General features: G+C 38.1%; 1 protein-coding gene across 2 annotated transcripts in view; it reads left to right on the top strand.

The window, feature by feature from the left end:
* The window catches only part of CDH13 (cadherin 13), a 500018-nt gene that overhangs the window by 274227 nt on the left and 211179 nt on the right, over positions 1 to 14612 (top strand). For both annotated transcript variants that reach the window (XM_026092592.2, XM_026092593.2), the window contains exon 6: positions 13431 to 13575. In XM_026092592.2, the coding sequence (XP_025948377.1) occupies positions 13431 to 13575 (145 nt within the window). The remainder of the gene's footprint in view (positions 1 to 13430; positions 13576 to 14612) is intronic.

Here is a 14612-nt window from a genome sequence, read left to right on the forward strand (position 1 = left end):
GTATTATTTTTAGTTGCATCAAAGAGTGAAAAAGGAGAAGTCTGCAACATAATCATTTTTCTTGCGAAAATGTTTTAGTTATTTTTGGACTCATAATTCTTTATGTTAAGATTGGTAAAATATCAAAGGGTTTGAAGAGCATGACAAAAAACAGAGATGACAGTTATATTGTGAGAAACTTGGAATTCAGGAAGATGCTCAGGTGGAGTCAGTGTTTGTGGTTTAGGGGAAATGAAAGGGAAGAAAAGAGATTTACTTTACTTCCAGAAAGAGAATAGGCTTGGAAATATAGCATGGTCGAAATAATGGAAGGTAGCAAGAGAACAATAGGTCAGAGGTTGTAGATTTGGTTTGAGATCTAAGTTTATGAAGATTCAGTACCAATACAGGAATTATTGCCACTGCACATTGTAAAACATCAATTTAGAGTTCAGAGTTAAGGGGAAGTGATGATGGAGAGGGTAGTTTCTGAGAGAATGCCTTTATTAATATGCCCAACGTGGTAATTTAGAGCTGCTGAGATCTTTTAAAAAAGAAAAAAAAAAATCTGGGGAGATACACTGAAACTACTAATTATACTCTGAGATTAATGGTTTTAACAGGTGATGCTATCATCAGAACTGAAGCTTAACGAAGCATTTCAGAGTGTTCCTGTGCTAAATGTAAGCAGTAAAAATAGACGAACATGACATAAATTCTGCCTTTTGATGTGTCACTATATGGCAGAGCCTTGTTGATCCTTTGGGAGCTGCATGAGAACTGTCTGACTACTCAGCGGAGACCACTACTTTGTTAATTTAGCTAATTTGAGGCTCATTGACTGAATCTTTCCTTTTTATTGAAAATTAATATAGAGAGATGGTCCAACGTGTTAAGAGTTACCAAAATTGGGTGTAGAGAGAGAAAGCAGACAATTAGAGATGTTTTTGGTTGACTCAGAGCGTCCTTGGCATATCTTTCCACTATATACATGTCTGTAGCCTTTTCCACTAAAATAACATGTGGAAGCCAGTCAGATATTTCCTTTTTTTCTATATATGAAATATATACTTTGCCATTACTGGCAAAGTGGAAGAAATAACTGTTGCACTGAGACAGAGAAGCTGCTAAATGTTTGTGAACTGGGATGTGCTCATCCGTTTCGATGTTGTCACCAGGAAGATCAGCTGTCTGAATTATAAAAGTATCTGCCATAGACATCCTCCTGGAAAAAACAACGGGGCATAACGTGGAATTCAATAAAGCTGACTGTAGACAAAATCAGCAAAAACTCATTTAGTTCAGAATGGAACAGGAAAAGATAAACAGCGCTTTGTTACCTTTAGCGCTCGTATATCATCGTAACGGTGGAGGCTGAGCAAGGAATGCGGGAGGGAAATGAGACCAGAACGGTGGCTGCGAATGCTTCGATGATATATTTAGCCAATCAAATGTCCAAATCCAACCTTCGCAGTCTAACGGAGTTTACAGCCTCTTATGATGATTTGGAAGACTGATAAGCTCACTTTTACTTGATATATGTAACGAAACGTATAGCAGATAGAGAATCAAATAGACGGTGTTTCCAGCAGCCAAACCTCCTCTCGTCAGCACTGTTATCCGGGGCTTAGCAAGCAGGGTGCCCAGAGCAGAGACCGCTTGCTGGAGGGGACCCGGGGAAGGACAGCGGTGCGCGCGGCGGCACGCAGGTCGGTGAATTCTCTGGCCAAGGGACGTGGGGAGACTGCCCTTGGCAACAAGGTGCTTCGGGCATGTGAGGGGTGGCCTGGCCTTGGGCGGGAAGTTGGGGTGAGATTTAGCAGCAGATAAAGAAGGAGAAAGTGACTGTATTGGTGCCTAAACGGGGCGCTTAGAGTAGAGAATTTTGGCTTGCAGCCTGCTGGAAAAAAGGGAATGAGAGACGTTTTGCGCAGTAGCACAAAGCTTCACGGCAAAGGCTCAGTGATGGGGCTTTTGCGGCTCTTCAGATTTGCCTGGAATTCATAACATTTAGCCCTTGTGATTTGCAAAACAGTCAGGGAGCTACTATGAAGCAGATAAAGCACAATGAGTTTTCTTTGCATCTCTCTGATTTCTAGAAACTAATGCTTAAAAAGGTGAAATTTTAAGAGACACGTAGAATTACATCTTGTTAGAATGTGGCAAATACAGTGTATAAAATTCATGTTGTTTCAAATTTTGAGAAGGAGACCAATTTTATTTACGGAATAAATTTTCTCAGAAGGAAAAAGCTTAGTAGGAAAATCTTACTTCCAATTTGTAACTTTTTTTGGCAGTTCTTTGGCACCACTAAGGCCCAAAACTTGCTCACTCCTCTTTTAATTACGGCTTTGAAGGACTCCTGGCTCCAGCTCATTTCTTAAAAACTGACAGTGTGAAGATGATGAGGAGTGCTGGGAATGCTGATGGAGCCAGAAACACGGGCAGCAGGGCAGCAGCACCCTGAGTGCCCTCCAGTCTGGCTCGTGAAGTCCTCTCCACACAAGTGCTCTTGTAATTCCATGTTTTGTTGCTTTAAGATAGAAACCCACTTACATCTATACCAAACTGCTATAAAACTTGAGTGATCCTTGATTTCTAAGACCTTTTCCTACTCATTTGTAGGAACAGATATGTTAAGCAGTAGTAACAAAGTAAATTTTTTTTTGTGTGATATATACCTGACATTTACACTGACCTTTATTTCTTATACCTAACTAAGTCAGTTTTCTTGTCACCACTGCATTTGAGAATCCCTCCGAGAGACGGAATTTGTTAAACTATTGCCACTTCTGACGTGCCGCTCGGAGCTGCTTTCAAGCTGGAAGAACAGCGAGCAGTGCTTGAGTCCTGCTAGGAGCTATTTAAAAGTGCAAAGCCACTTTTCATCTTTTCGTATGTATGCGTCTTTGGTTTTGTTGTGTAGCGTAGAGCCTACAAATTCTGGCAGCGCTTATGTTCTAATCCTTTATTTCAGGCCTACTTCCTCTCTTTTTGATTTCTTTAGTATTTTTGTGGTGATTAGATTTGATTGCTTTGGTGAATCCTGATATCTTCTCTCCCTCTTTCTTTTTGAGGGGCTCCACATGTGTTCGCTTGTGATATGGGAAGATTTTAATTAGTATTTGTATGATCATCTGTAATACTTCTGATCTGTGTGAAGTACATGTGGCTTCATTTGAAGAGCTGCGCTGCTACACAGATTTGGGGGATGTCCTTTGCTTGGTGTTTGCTCACTGAGGTTATTTTTGGAGCGGATGTTATAGTTTCATAACACCTAGAGAATATCGAAGAGGAAGTATGCTTCAGAAGTAATTTCAACTCTATTTTTGTAGCAATATGAGAGATACTTAGAAATATGCTGCTCTCTGTTGCAGGGACACAGAAAATTGTCATCAGTTGTCTTTTTGTTTCTGTACAGCTGTAGAATAGAGCTCAGTGGGGGAGAAAAAGGAGACGCAGTGACAGGACAATCGGGTTTTCAAAGCTTTTTCAAAGGTGTTTTTATATTAATAGGATATACTACCCAGTCTTGTAAGGCACTTTGAAAATCACACTATGCACATGTTGGTAGCTTAATAACCTTTATAAATCTAATTTTACGTCTCTTGCTTGGCAAGAGGTAGAATTTAACTATCAGTCTTGTATTAGGAGATCAGAAACCTGGATTTAAGCCTGCTTCCCACTTTGCCTGGTGTACGATTGTGGTGAAGTCATTTCATCAGTCTCCTCTCCCATCTTATTTATGTGATTGGTTTTCTTTCGAAACGCTCTGCTGTACTGCGTCAGTTGGTCTCACCGCTTCTGCCGTAACATTAATCAGGATGATTGTGATCAGCCAAAGCTCCTTGTCGAACCCAGCTTTCTCCCCTAGGTGCCTCTTGGAGGGTAGTGTCCCTTGGCCGTGACATCCATCAGAGGGATGGTTGGATTTTATGAGGGCACAAGATGGACCAACGCTTTGAAACATTACTAGTGCTAGGGTTTGATCTTATACATAAAACTAAATATCCCATGAACATCAGAGGGACTGTGGCGTGTGCAAAGAATTACTTCTTACAGATGTTTGAGTACTTAAAACGGTGGTCACAAGAACTCACAAGCGTAAATCCTGCCTGTTCTGAATGGATACAAATAAATGAGTATCATTTACTGCCTGTTTCCAGTTTTACTTTAAATGCCTAAAAATTATCCCCAGGAGTAAGTGGTAAAAATATCAGATTAAGTTACCCATTTCAGTTTTTTCTGTTGACACAAAAGAAAGCTTCTACAAAATCCCAGATGATTTGTTTTATCTTTAATGAACTGAAACCTCAAAGTATTTCATTTGAAATAGGGTTTAGTCTTGTCCTGAAGAAAAACAGAGGTAATTTTAATATAAGATTTCTAGGAGTTCAAATTTAATGTATTCTTTTCTCTGAGGTTTGTCATCGTTTTTTCTTTTTTTTTTCTGTTTTTCTATCCTGTAATCTTGTTCACAGGGAAGAGAACTTTTCGGGCTGACAGCAGAGAAAAAATTTCGGAACTTAAGTTCTACAAGAAAATAGCGCCTTTCTAGCAATATTGTGATTCCAAGAGATGCAGCTGTGGAAGAACATACATTTACTGTGACACTAATGGTATCACAGTATATACATTCAACTAGATAGTGAATTCATAATCGCTTAGTTTAGCACTCTGAAGAAATTTAATATATTTAAAATATATTTTTTTTAATATATAGCATTTTAGCTTCATTTTGCAGCAATGAACATATTTCACTGACGGTATCTTCTAGGCATATTCTGCAAAGTGAGCTGCAAATCAAGAGGGATGCTGGTACTAGCAGTAAGAGTGTGGTACTACCAGTGTGGAATAACAATCCCAGAAAACTGAGTCCTATTAAAATTTATTTAATTGTTAGAGATTTGTTTTCATACTGACAGTGAGGAAGATCTTTCTCCCAAGATATAATGCCTTTTGAGGACTGCCAATGCCAATATTTTTTCAGAGAGGTGGAGAATTTCTGATGTTGTCTCAAGGCAATGGGAGCTGTGGTTGCAACGTGCTTTTGGAAGTTGGCCATTACTGAATGTTAACCTGCAAGGGTAATGCTCTTGTATTTCCCAATTCAAGGGAAGGATGAGCAGTAAGATATTCATAATAAAAATACTGCATAAAAATAAATGTGAAAAATAGAAAAGAAGTTATTTAATTAGGGCAACTTCCTTGATTAGTGTTTTTTTTGGTAAAAACATTTGAAATAACGTTGAAGATCTTGTTAAGACATATATAGTTAAACCCTTTTAAAAACAGGTTCAGATGCAACTCAGCTTTGAGAAGTTGAAGGTTCTTAATAATTGAAACTGTACGAGCAGTGAAAATACAGTTAGTAGTTCTAATTCCTGGCTCCTCCTTCCCTTCTCTCTCTTAAATAACTAAGTGATGATGATAAAAGCATGAAAGGCTTGTTCAACGTGCCATCTCGTTCGGGGAGGGATGTGATGGCAGCTGCGACTGGGACGGATGCAGTTGCAGGGACGGGCCAATGTGGCAGTGCGTGAGCACGAGGCAGCTCGTAGCAGCAGTGTGCTCCCAGGCCGCCTCCCGCGGATCCCCCAGTGCCTGGTCAGTCCTGTAACATATTCACGGATTCAACTCTGCTTAGATGAAGCCTTCTCTAGGAAAGGTTAATGGTCTTTGTGATCGTTTCCTTTCACTTCACATTATCTTTTTCAATTACTTTGTTCTTCTGGCTTATCTCTCCGCTTTTTGCCCCCTCTTCCAAAATAGTTATTTTGTCAAATGACATCTGACTTCAAGCATACATCACTGCACAATTAATTCCCTTAGACATGCTTTATCTTGCTCTTATACTGATGACTTGTTATGGAGCTTCAGACCAGTGATCACAGTTTATTTTGCTCTTCTTTCCCCAATGAATAGCTCTGCACCAGTGCGAATAAACTTATACCCCCGTTCTTCCAAGCCTGGTTGGGTAAGCGTGAAGGTGGGCAGAGATGCAGGTTGTTCCTGGGGGGGTTTTCTTCATGAGGCTTCAATTCCAGTAAATTTAGAAAAGTTATATAAAGAGCACCAGGTTAATATTAATTCCTGTTGCTTGCTTGGAAATACTTGCCAAGTTACACTTCACAAATCAGAATAGTCTGACGTTGATGCTGACCTTTCAGTCTCCTTCTATGAATAATGATTAAAAACATTAAGAGGAGGACCTTTAAAGCTAGTGACAAAATAAAGTCTCTGGCTGTTTATAATATGAAATTTCTCCTCCTTTTCACAAGACATCTATTAACATGTCTACAAAGCCTTGCATCTGATGTGATCAAAGAAGTTGAAGTGACTTTTCCCTGATGAAGAATTCATTCTTTGACATTTTTTTGGGAGACACCAGTCTTGTTTTTTGGGGGGAAATTTTAATGCACACAATTAAGAGGTAATTGTGCTAAGAAAACAGGACCTGTGAAGGTGGTTTTAGTTTTTTAAAATAGGTCGTTGCAAACATGATTTTAGCAAGGTCTTCAGTAAAGCTGCTTGGGGTTTTACCCAGTTCAGAGATGCAGAACTGAGCCTGCAGTTATGGTTTGACGTGTCGCTGAGAAGTGTATGGTGCGATCTAAGGTACTGCTGAAAGATAGTTTGGCAAATGTCCTACTCGCGTGAGAAAACTTACTTTTGGAATTAGCCTTCCCATCTTATTTTGGACCTGAATTGTTGAGACTTGCTGAGCAGAATTGGATGGTGATGCTACCATAGAAATCATTGGGTGCTCTGTAAGGTCATGCTTAATTTGGTGAAAGCGCTAAACTGAGCAATATTGAAAGCACAATGCTGTATACTCAGAAAGACACCTACAGTTGCTTGGAAGGAAAATGTTTTTTTTTTTTTTTTAATATTGGTTTTGATCTTTATTTTTCTTTTGTTAACTGAGATTAGAAAGAAATTGGTGGAAAGAAGGAAATTGAATGATAAGTTTGGGATCTTTTCCCATTGTTAATTCCTACTATAATGCTTTCTTCAACAGGTAGATTGTATACAGCGCATAATCTATACATTGTCTAACTTACTGTAGTTTACAGAAAAAAAATTAAGCATTCACAGGTTCAGATATTTTAATTGTTTTCAGTGAAATCTACAGAGTCCTAAAATTCTCTATAGGCTTTATAGCGATTAATGTTGATAAATACAAACATGTTGAAATCTGTATTTTCTATGATAGGAATTATTTTTATGATAGGAACACTTTTGCGTAATGGGACAGCCATACATATTCATGCTAGGAATAACCATTCATACTATAGTCATCGTATAGAGGTTTTTGGTTATTTTAATCAATTAAATTTTGGTTATTTTAACTGTAAGTGTTGTCTAAAAACTTCCCTTATTTTACAGAAGCCCATGGCAAGGCTGGGCCACTATGTTGTTGTTGTTCTACGCATTACATCACTGCAAATGACTACTTTCTGAAGGAAGGCATGAGACAACCTATTCAGCATTCGAAGGTTGATTAAAAAAAAAAATCTTATTGTGAGAATGCTCAAGAAAAGGAATAGGACAGAGTTTAGGAATGCTTGAAATAAGTTCAGTTCTTTGTGATAATTTGATGGTTGCAAAGATCTAGGAGGCATTCAAAAAGACATCTTTGACATTTCTAAGTCCAAAGCTGTTCATGTATCGCAAAGGATGTGTAAAGAGAAGAATAAATGAGAAGGCCTATAGCATTTGTATAGTATGAAAAGGTTTTGCAACTTGGGGTTAAAAAAAAGGATCTTCATTCAGAAAACTCTGTAATGCTTTACATTTTCTTCCGATAGTATTTTTCCAGGAAAACATGTTAGAGAGAAGCATGCATAATAAAGACAGAAGCCCATCTTAAAATGAAAGCAAAGACACTATTTTTTTTCTCCCAAGTCCCTCAGTATGAAAGACTTCAGTGAACAGAGGAGTAAGTGATACCTATAATCACCAAAGTACTACTTTAAGCTTTCAAAAGTCTAGACTGAACATGAACTCGTAGGTGCTGTTCACTGTCTTCATCCTGCAAAGTCCTTTCCAGACTGGAGCTGTTACATTTCACTTGTGAAGGGATTGCATAAAAAGTTCATAAAAAGTTGTATGACTTCTAGAGAAGAAACCAAGAAAAAAAAAAAAGCAATAAAGTGTACATTTTTTTTTTAAGAATTGGAATCTAATCTTTTTGAGTAGGATCATTAGAATGACAAAGCCCCTGTCAGGATGCCCGTATGAGTACTTATGCTAATTAATCCCTTCCCACCTTGGCTCCAAATTTGAACATAAGCCTAAATTTTCCTGTTCTGGACAATAGTGCCACATTTTCACCATCACCTATACTACCTTGCTAAGGTAAGCAATACCCTGTCATCACCTAGTTGGAGGTTAAAAATATTACCCATACCTATTAGAAATACTGAATTTTGCTTTTAGATCTTGTCCATTCTTCTATCCTTGCACCATATAATAGTCGACTAATATTTTATTCAGACTCTCAATAGCAAGAAAATTTCATTGTAATTTATTTGTGTGTCTAAATTATTGTCTTCTCTGAGTTGTCTTAAGTAATTGCAGCACTTTTTTTTTTTAATAAAAATTAGCGTAAAGAGAATTTCTATACTACCTTTTATGACCAGCCAGCTATGGCTTTGTGACAGCCAACTTACGTGACAGCCAACTGTTTTCTCATAAGAGAATATTATCTACCTGAAAAATCTGTAAGGCTGTCAGACTTTCTCTACTAACAATTTACATTTAGGAACCAATGATAAAAAAAACCTAGGAAATATTCTCAATAATAATTTTCATCAAGATAGGGATAAACAAACTCAGCAGTGTCTTATATATAGGTACTTGCAAGTAATTGAGATTGGAGCAGGTAGTGGTATAGCAATCTTTTGTAATGGCATATTGCTTTATTAAGATTTTTGAGTGTACTCCAATTGTAGAGTGATGCATCTTTTCTCCATCTTGCTGGTTAAATTGGAGTAGTCTCATTTTCTGTGTTCTCTTAACCCCAGGGATGCTGTGATTCGGGAAAGCTGCTGTTTCCACACACAGACAACTGAATTTTGTTGCTGGGTGGAGCTGGATTACAGAAAATGATCTCTTGAACCAAATGGATGAAAAACATTATGAAAAACATTATAATCAGCAGCAAAATGAAAAATAAAATTAGAAGGCAGTTAATGAATAAAGAACCTATATTAGACTTTGGAGATAATTAAGTTCTAAAAGGCATTTCCTGTTTACATATGAAAACCTTTAAATTTACAACATGGTTTTGCTTGGGCCATTGACTGGCTGGATACAGCAAGCCAAAAATAGATATTTATAGGCAGACAAAGAATGTGGCTATCCAGAATAATTTCATCAAAACCAATGAATGAAAGGAGAAAATGTTCTTTGAAGAGGAACCTTTAAAATTACTCTAAGTAATGGTAATACTGAGACCAGTTACCTTTTTCTGTAGATGTTATCCACATTGCTGACTGCAGCAGTGGAAATGAATCAAGACTATGTAATATAAAGCAGAACACTTATAAAAAGTTTACACATTTTTGAATAAACTTACTAAACTTCTAATAAAATCCTTACATTTAGGGTGACGAGAAAGATCCTTGCTTCAGATATTGTGAGGAAAATAGAATGGGAAGTCAGGAAGTCCCTTTTGGGAATGGAGAGTATTGAAAAAGTTAAAAATCTATTCCTGCCTCAAGTTTTCAGTATGATATTGCATTTTCCTTTTGTTTTTTTTTTTTTAAATTAGTGTGTTTAATTTTATCAGTGTTTCTCAGCTATGTTAGCAGCAGTAGCCAAAGTCTATTTTGTGTGCTATCATGAAGACTTGTGTTGTGAGGTGTAGCGGTTCTCATAAGCCCCTTGACTATTCTTTGTAGTTTTCATGTATACTTTTGTCAAAAATTAAATTGGGATTTAGCCTCAAGTGCTCCTGAAAATATGGTTAGTTAGATTATGATTCACTTCATCCTTGTGAACATAATTTCATAACTTCTGAGTTGAAATGTTGGAAGCATAGTCAATCTTATCAGGTTTTCACATAATAAACTTGCCCGCATCCGTCTTTATGCTAACCCATTTTTCCTTAGAGTTTTGTTGTTGTTAAGCCTCCCTCAGTACGCCTGGATACCTCTTGATCTCAAGGGGCATCGCGTGCTGTCGCTTTGTCTACATCGTTGTGGGGAGGGATCAATAAGAGGAGGTCTCGATGGTTATGGGTAACTGTTGATATGGATCCCTGCTGGTAGCCCCGGATACGTCTCACCCTCGACAGGCATCTACCGCTTTTGGTCTGTGGCTGATGTTGCCCTTGGTAGGTATGGAAGGGTATCGACATCGATCACTCTCAATATTGCGTGGCATTGATGCCTGTTGAACTCCAGACTTGTCGATATCGAACCCTATTGATAGCCCCTGATAGCACTCGTTCTGGACAGGTATGCCTAGCTTTTGGTCTGGGGCTGATGTTGCTCTTGGTAGGCACCGCTGACTATTGACATTGACCGTTTTTGATAATGATGGGCCTTGGTGAGTATGGATTTCCATATGTATTGTGCGGGCATGACATCCACAGCTATCAATCCCCCTTGGTATGCATGGATAACTCTCTGTTGAGAATCATCGCATGCTCTTGCTTTGCCTCCATCGTTATAGCGAGGGCTCGATAGGCCTCGAGTTATGGGTAACTGTTGGTATCGATCCCTGCCAATAGCCCTGGATTGATATCAACAGTTGACAGGCACCTATCACTTTTGGTTTGTGGCTGGTTTTGCTCTTGGTAGGCATGGAAGGGTTTTGACAGCGATGCAAGGTAGGAACATTTCTGGATGTTCAATTGCAGTCTCTTTCTGTCAAAGGCAGGAACACAGTAGCTTGGAAACATCATTCATAATTTACGTTAAAACTAGATGAGCTTTCTTAACTGTCTTTGCTGAAAGCCTGAAATCTCACTCTTCTGATAGTTAGACAGAATGTAGTCTTCCACCTGGCCTTATTTACATTTGTTTTTGTGCCAATATTGTCTTTTACTTAAACACTTCTTTCTTGTATATTTTTTTGTTTGTTTTTTGAAGTAGAAGTTGCACTTTAGTTTTGTGGTATGCTTTTATTTGGGGGATGGGGGTTGGCAGGTAACACAAGATGGAAGGAAGCATCTTTCACGAACAAGATGTGTAAAGGTAGATGGTTGTAATTAAGGGACTGCAGACTTTTTTTGGCAAACGTTATAGAAAACAGAATAAAAGAAGCACGTCAGTTAACACATAAGGCTTAGGACATGCTTACAGGATATTGTACGAAGACCAGTAAAATGGAGTCCTCCATCATTGTAGCAAAACATAGCAGAGGCCCTGTAACAATTCCCATGGTCTTTTTATGACTTTTTGGGCAACATGCCTCAGACCTGATAGACTTTTTAATAATTAAGTACATTTTTTCCAATCATTAATAGGAATCTCCTATTCTCTTCTGTAATCTGTGGAAGTTTGTAAGAAAAACCAAAATATCAGATTAAGTTTTGCTTTAGATGACTTACAGTCTTGATAAGAGCAGTTGAAGTAGTTTTTTAAATTTAGCAAAGCCTTTGTTCTTTCCAGTGAGCAGTATAGTCGCTTAATATTGAGAGATAGATTAAGAGCAAGTTATCTTGAATTTGAAAACGAATGTGCTGAATTTTCACAGTGAAATATTGTTTTTCTTCCATTCCCCAAAGCAATTAACACAGTTTTGATGAGTCAACATTTAGCAAGATAAATCTTTTTGTCAGCAGTTTCCAGCTACATCTAAAACTGTCTCTAGTTTTAATGTAGTTCAGTAATAAGACTAAATTTTCGTTCCTAGTCCCCATCACACCATATGCGATCCTATGATTACTACGTTGACTTCAGAGTCCAATGTTAAAACAAGTCCTGGAAAATAAAGGGGCATGTGCCCCCATAAAATGTCCGCTGTGCCAATGCCATGTGAATCGGCTGTCTTCACATCAGAACATTTGTTGGCTTTTAAGCTATTCCACTATGTATCTACTAAAAAATAAGGCTTGAGAAAGGGTCTGCAAGAACAGTTTCTAGCTAAGTCACGGTAAGCAAAGTAAGTAGATGTTAAAATGGACTGCAACACTATTTAGTGTGTGCGAGCAGACAGTTTACCCAGAACGTAAATACTCCTACTCACACGCAGCATGTTCAACTATAAAAGCGGAATGTATTTATAAGCCTAACAAAATACACCGAGATGTGACAATAAGCCATCCAGTTTAATAACGGAATTAGAATTCTGACCTAATTCTTTCCCAGAAGGTTTTATCACTAACTTATAAATAACTTACAGGTCCGAGGCATGGCAAGGGAGAATAAATTAACAGGATAAACAAAACACTTGGAGACTTCCAGCCCCTGCTGCTACGACTGTTTTGGGGAAAGACTGGGAGAGGGGGATACTAACATTTGTGCTCAGGTTCATTTTCTGGCTGGCTTAACTCCATTAAAGAGTTGAGTCCAGGGTAGTATAGGGTAGGTGGAAATGATAACTGTCTCCTGATGTGTTTATTGCTGTTTTTACTGCTGTCATGGTGAGGAGAGAGAGAACTGCAAATGTAGAACATGGTTGCAATCTAAATTGACCTTTTCTGTTATCATATAAGAAGTTTTGGTGTGATTTGCCCTAATGGCTGCTGACGTTTTAGTAACTCAGTGTGACCTCCCGTTGTGAGTGGAGGGTTGAGATATATGGTATGACCTCCCCTTCCAATTTTTGGAAGTAAAAAGTTCAAATAAATCTCCAGCTGCATGGATCATCTTTTTATCCAACAGATGCTTTTGTACATTGGGATGTAAACGTGTGTCTGCATATATTCCTGTTTATGTAAGGCTATATATATTGTTCTGTCCTATACCTTATTAAACAAACCAAAGAAGTATCAGAAGCATCTAACATAATATTTCATTCCATCATCATTGAGAAAATATATTTAGTATGTCTAAAAGCATTCTTGGCTTTTTTTAATAAAAGCCCTTAACTGAGCTTTAGAAGATATAAGTAGATTATAATGTGATAGTTCCATTTGTATGAGCTTTGAATGTAATTGTGCTTGAAAAAAGTAAAGAAACAAATTCTAAGCAAATCATCACGTAACTAGGATCAAATTCTGGAGGGCCCCCCTGCCCCCATATTCTAGTCATTTCATACTTCTGCCAAGGAAACTGGGCATTTTCAAATTACTTGGTGGTATCTTGATATGAAAAGATATCTGACTTTCTCTTTTACTTAGATTTAAAATCTGTTCCTAGCCCAGTCTCAGAGCTGCAAGTGTTATCCTTGCCAGGGGCTGGTTACAGCAATGCCGATGTAAGCTATTTGTTCTTATTCCTTGTTCACTTTGATAATGAACTAATGAATTTACTTTTCTCTTTTTGTTCATACAGCTGGAAGTTGAGGTCACAGATTTAAGTGGGAAAATCATTGATGGCCCAGTCCGTCTAGATGTTTCTGTAATTGACCAAAATGATAACAGGCCGATGTTCAAAGAAGGACCCTATGTTGGTCATGTCATGGAGGGATCCCCTACAGGTAAGTCCATGCCAGTCATACATCTATAAATTACCACTGACCAAGTTCTGTCTATTGATACATGCATCATTTTTTGTATCGGACAATTTTTCTTTCTGACTTTGTGGCTCACTGAATCCTTCATCACGTAAGGAGGTGAGAGCAGCCCTTTGGGACAGTGAGTAATGATTTTTGGAATAGTGAGGTTTCTGTGCTAAAAAAGAAACAAATGCAGAACAACATAGCTTTGGATGAAAGCTCAGGCTTGGGTTTTCACTTTGTTATTCATATGTGGTATCAACAAAGATAACCCCTACGATACGATCAAGATTCAGACCAAATACAATGTGTACAGCTTCAGTTCGGAGTGGAAATTCCACCTTTTCTCCATAAGATTGGCTGCTGGCAGGGTCGTTTTTATTTGCTTATGTAGTACTAAGTGAGGTAAATAATAGGAAGAAACGGAAAGTGCGTCATGAACGTGCTGATACTGTAGGGCAGGTTGAGATATTGAACTATGTTACCTGTGTAAAGGCAAATGCAACAAAATAAAAACACACTTTGAGAATTAGTCATGAAAATGTTCTGCTGAGTTCACTGCAGATTTCAATATGAAATTGTGTAAAACTAAAGATCTTTTTCCAAATTTCAGTTTGGATGCACACAGCCATCCTAGCTAAAATCTTCCTGCAGATACAAGCTGAAATAGTTCCCTTCAACTTTTGTCCTCAGCTGTTGTGCAGTTTTGTTGCGAGTTGTTAACCGGCTGTTGCATTTCACTCCAGAGGTATCTCCACTGCATTTGTAAGCAGTAATTGTATGATCAGAAAACATAATAGAGTTAATTGTGAGCTCAGGGAAAGAAATCTAAAATGGTAGAAGCCCCTATTAAAATCAGTGGAGTGATACTGATTTAGCAGAGATCAGAGTTGTGGGCTATATATCTGTATATCTTTCTATGCATCATTAAACACAAGGACACATCTCCTGTACACAGTTGAAGCTGTGCCTGAGTCAAGACATATGGTTTTGGCTGTACAGGCATACTGTGAAATATT

Source organism: Dromaius novaehollandiae, chromosome 13, assembly GCF_036370855.1.
Source record: "Dromaius novaehollandiae isolate bDroNov1 chromosome 13, bDroNov1.hap1, whole genome shotgun sequence".
NCBI classification, from domain to species: Eukaryota; Metazoa; Chordata; class Aves; order Casuariiformes; family Dromaiidae; genus Dromaius; species Dromaius novaehollandiae.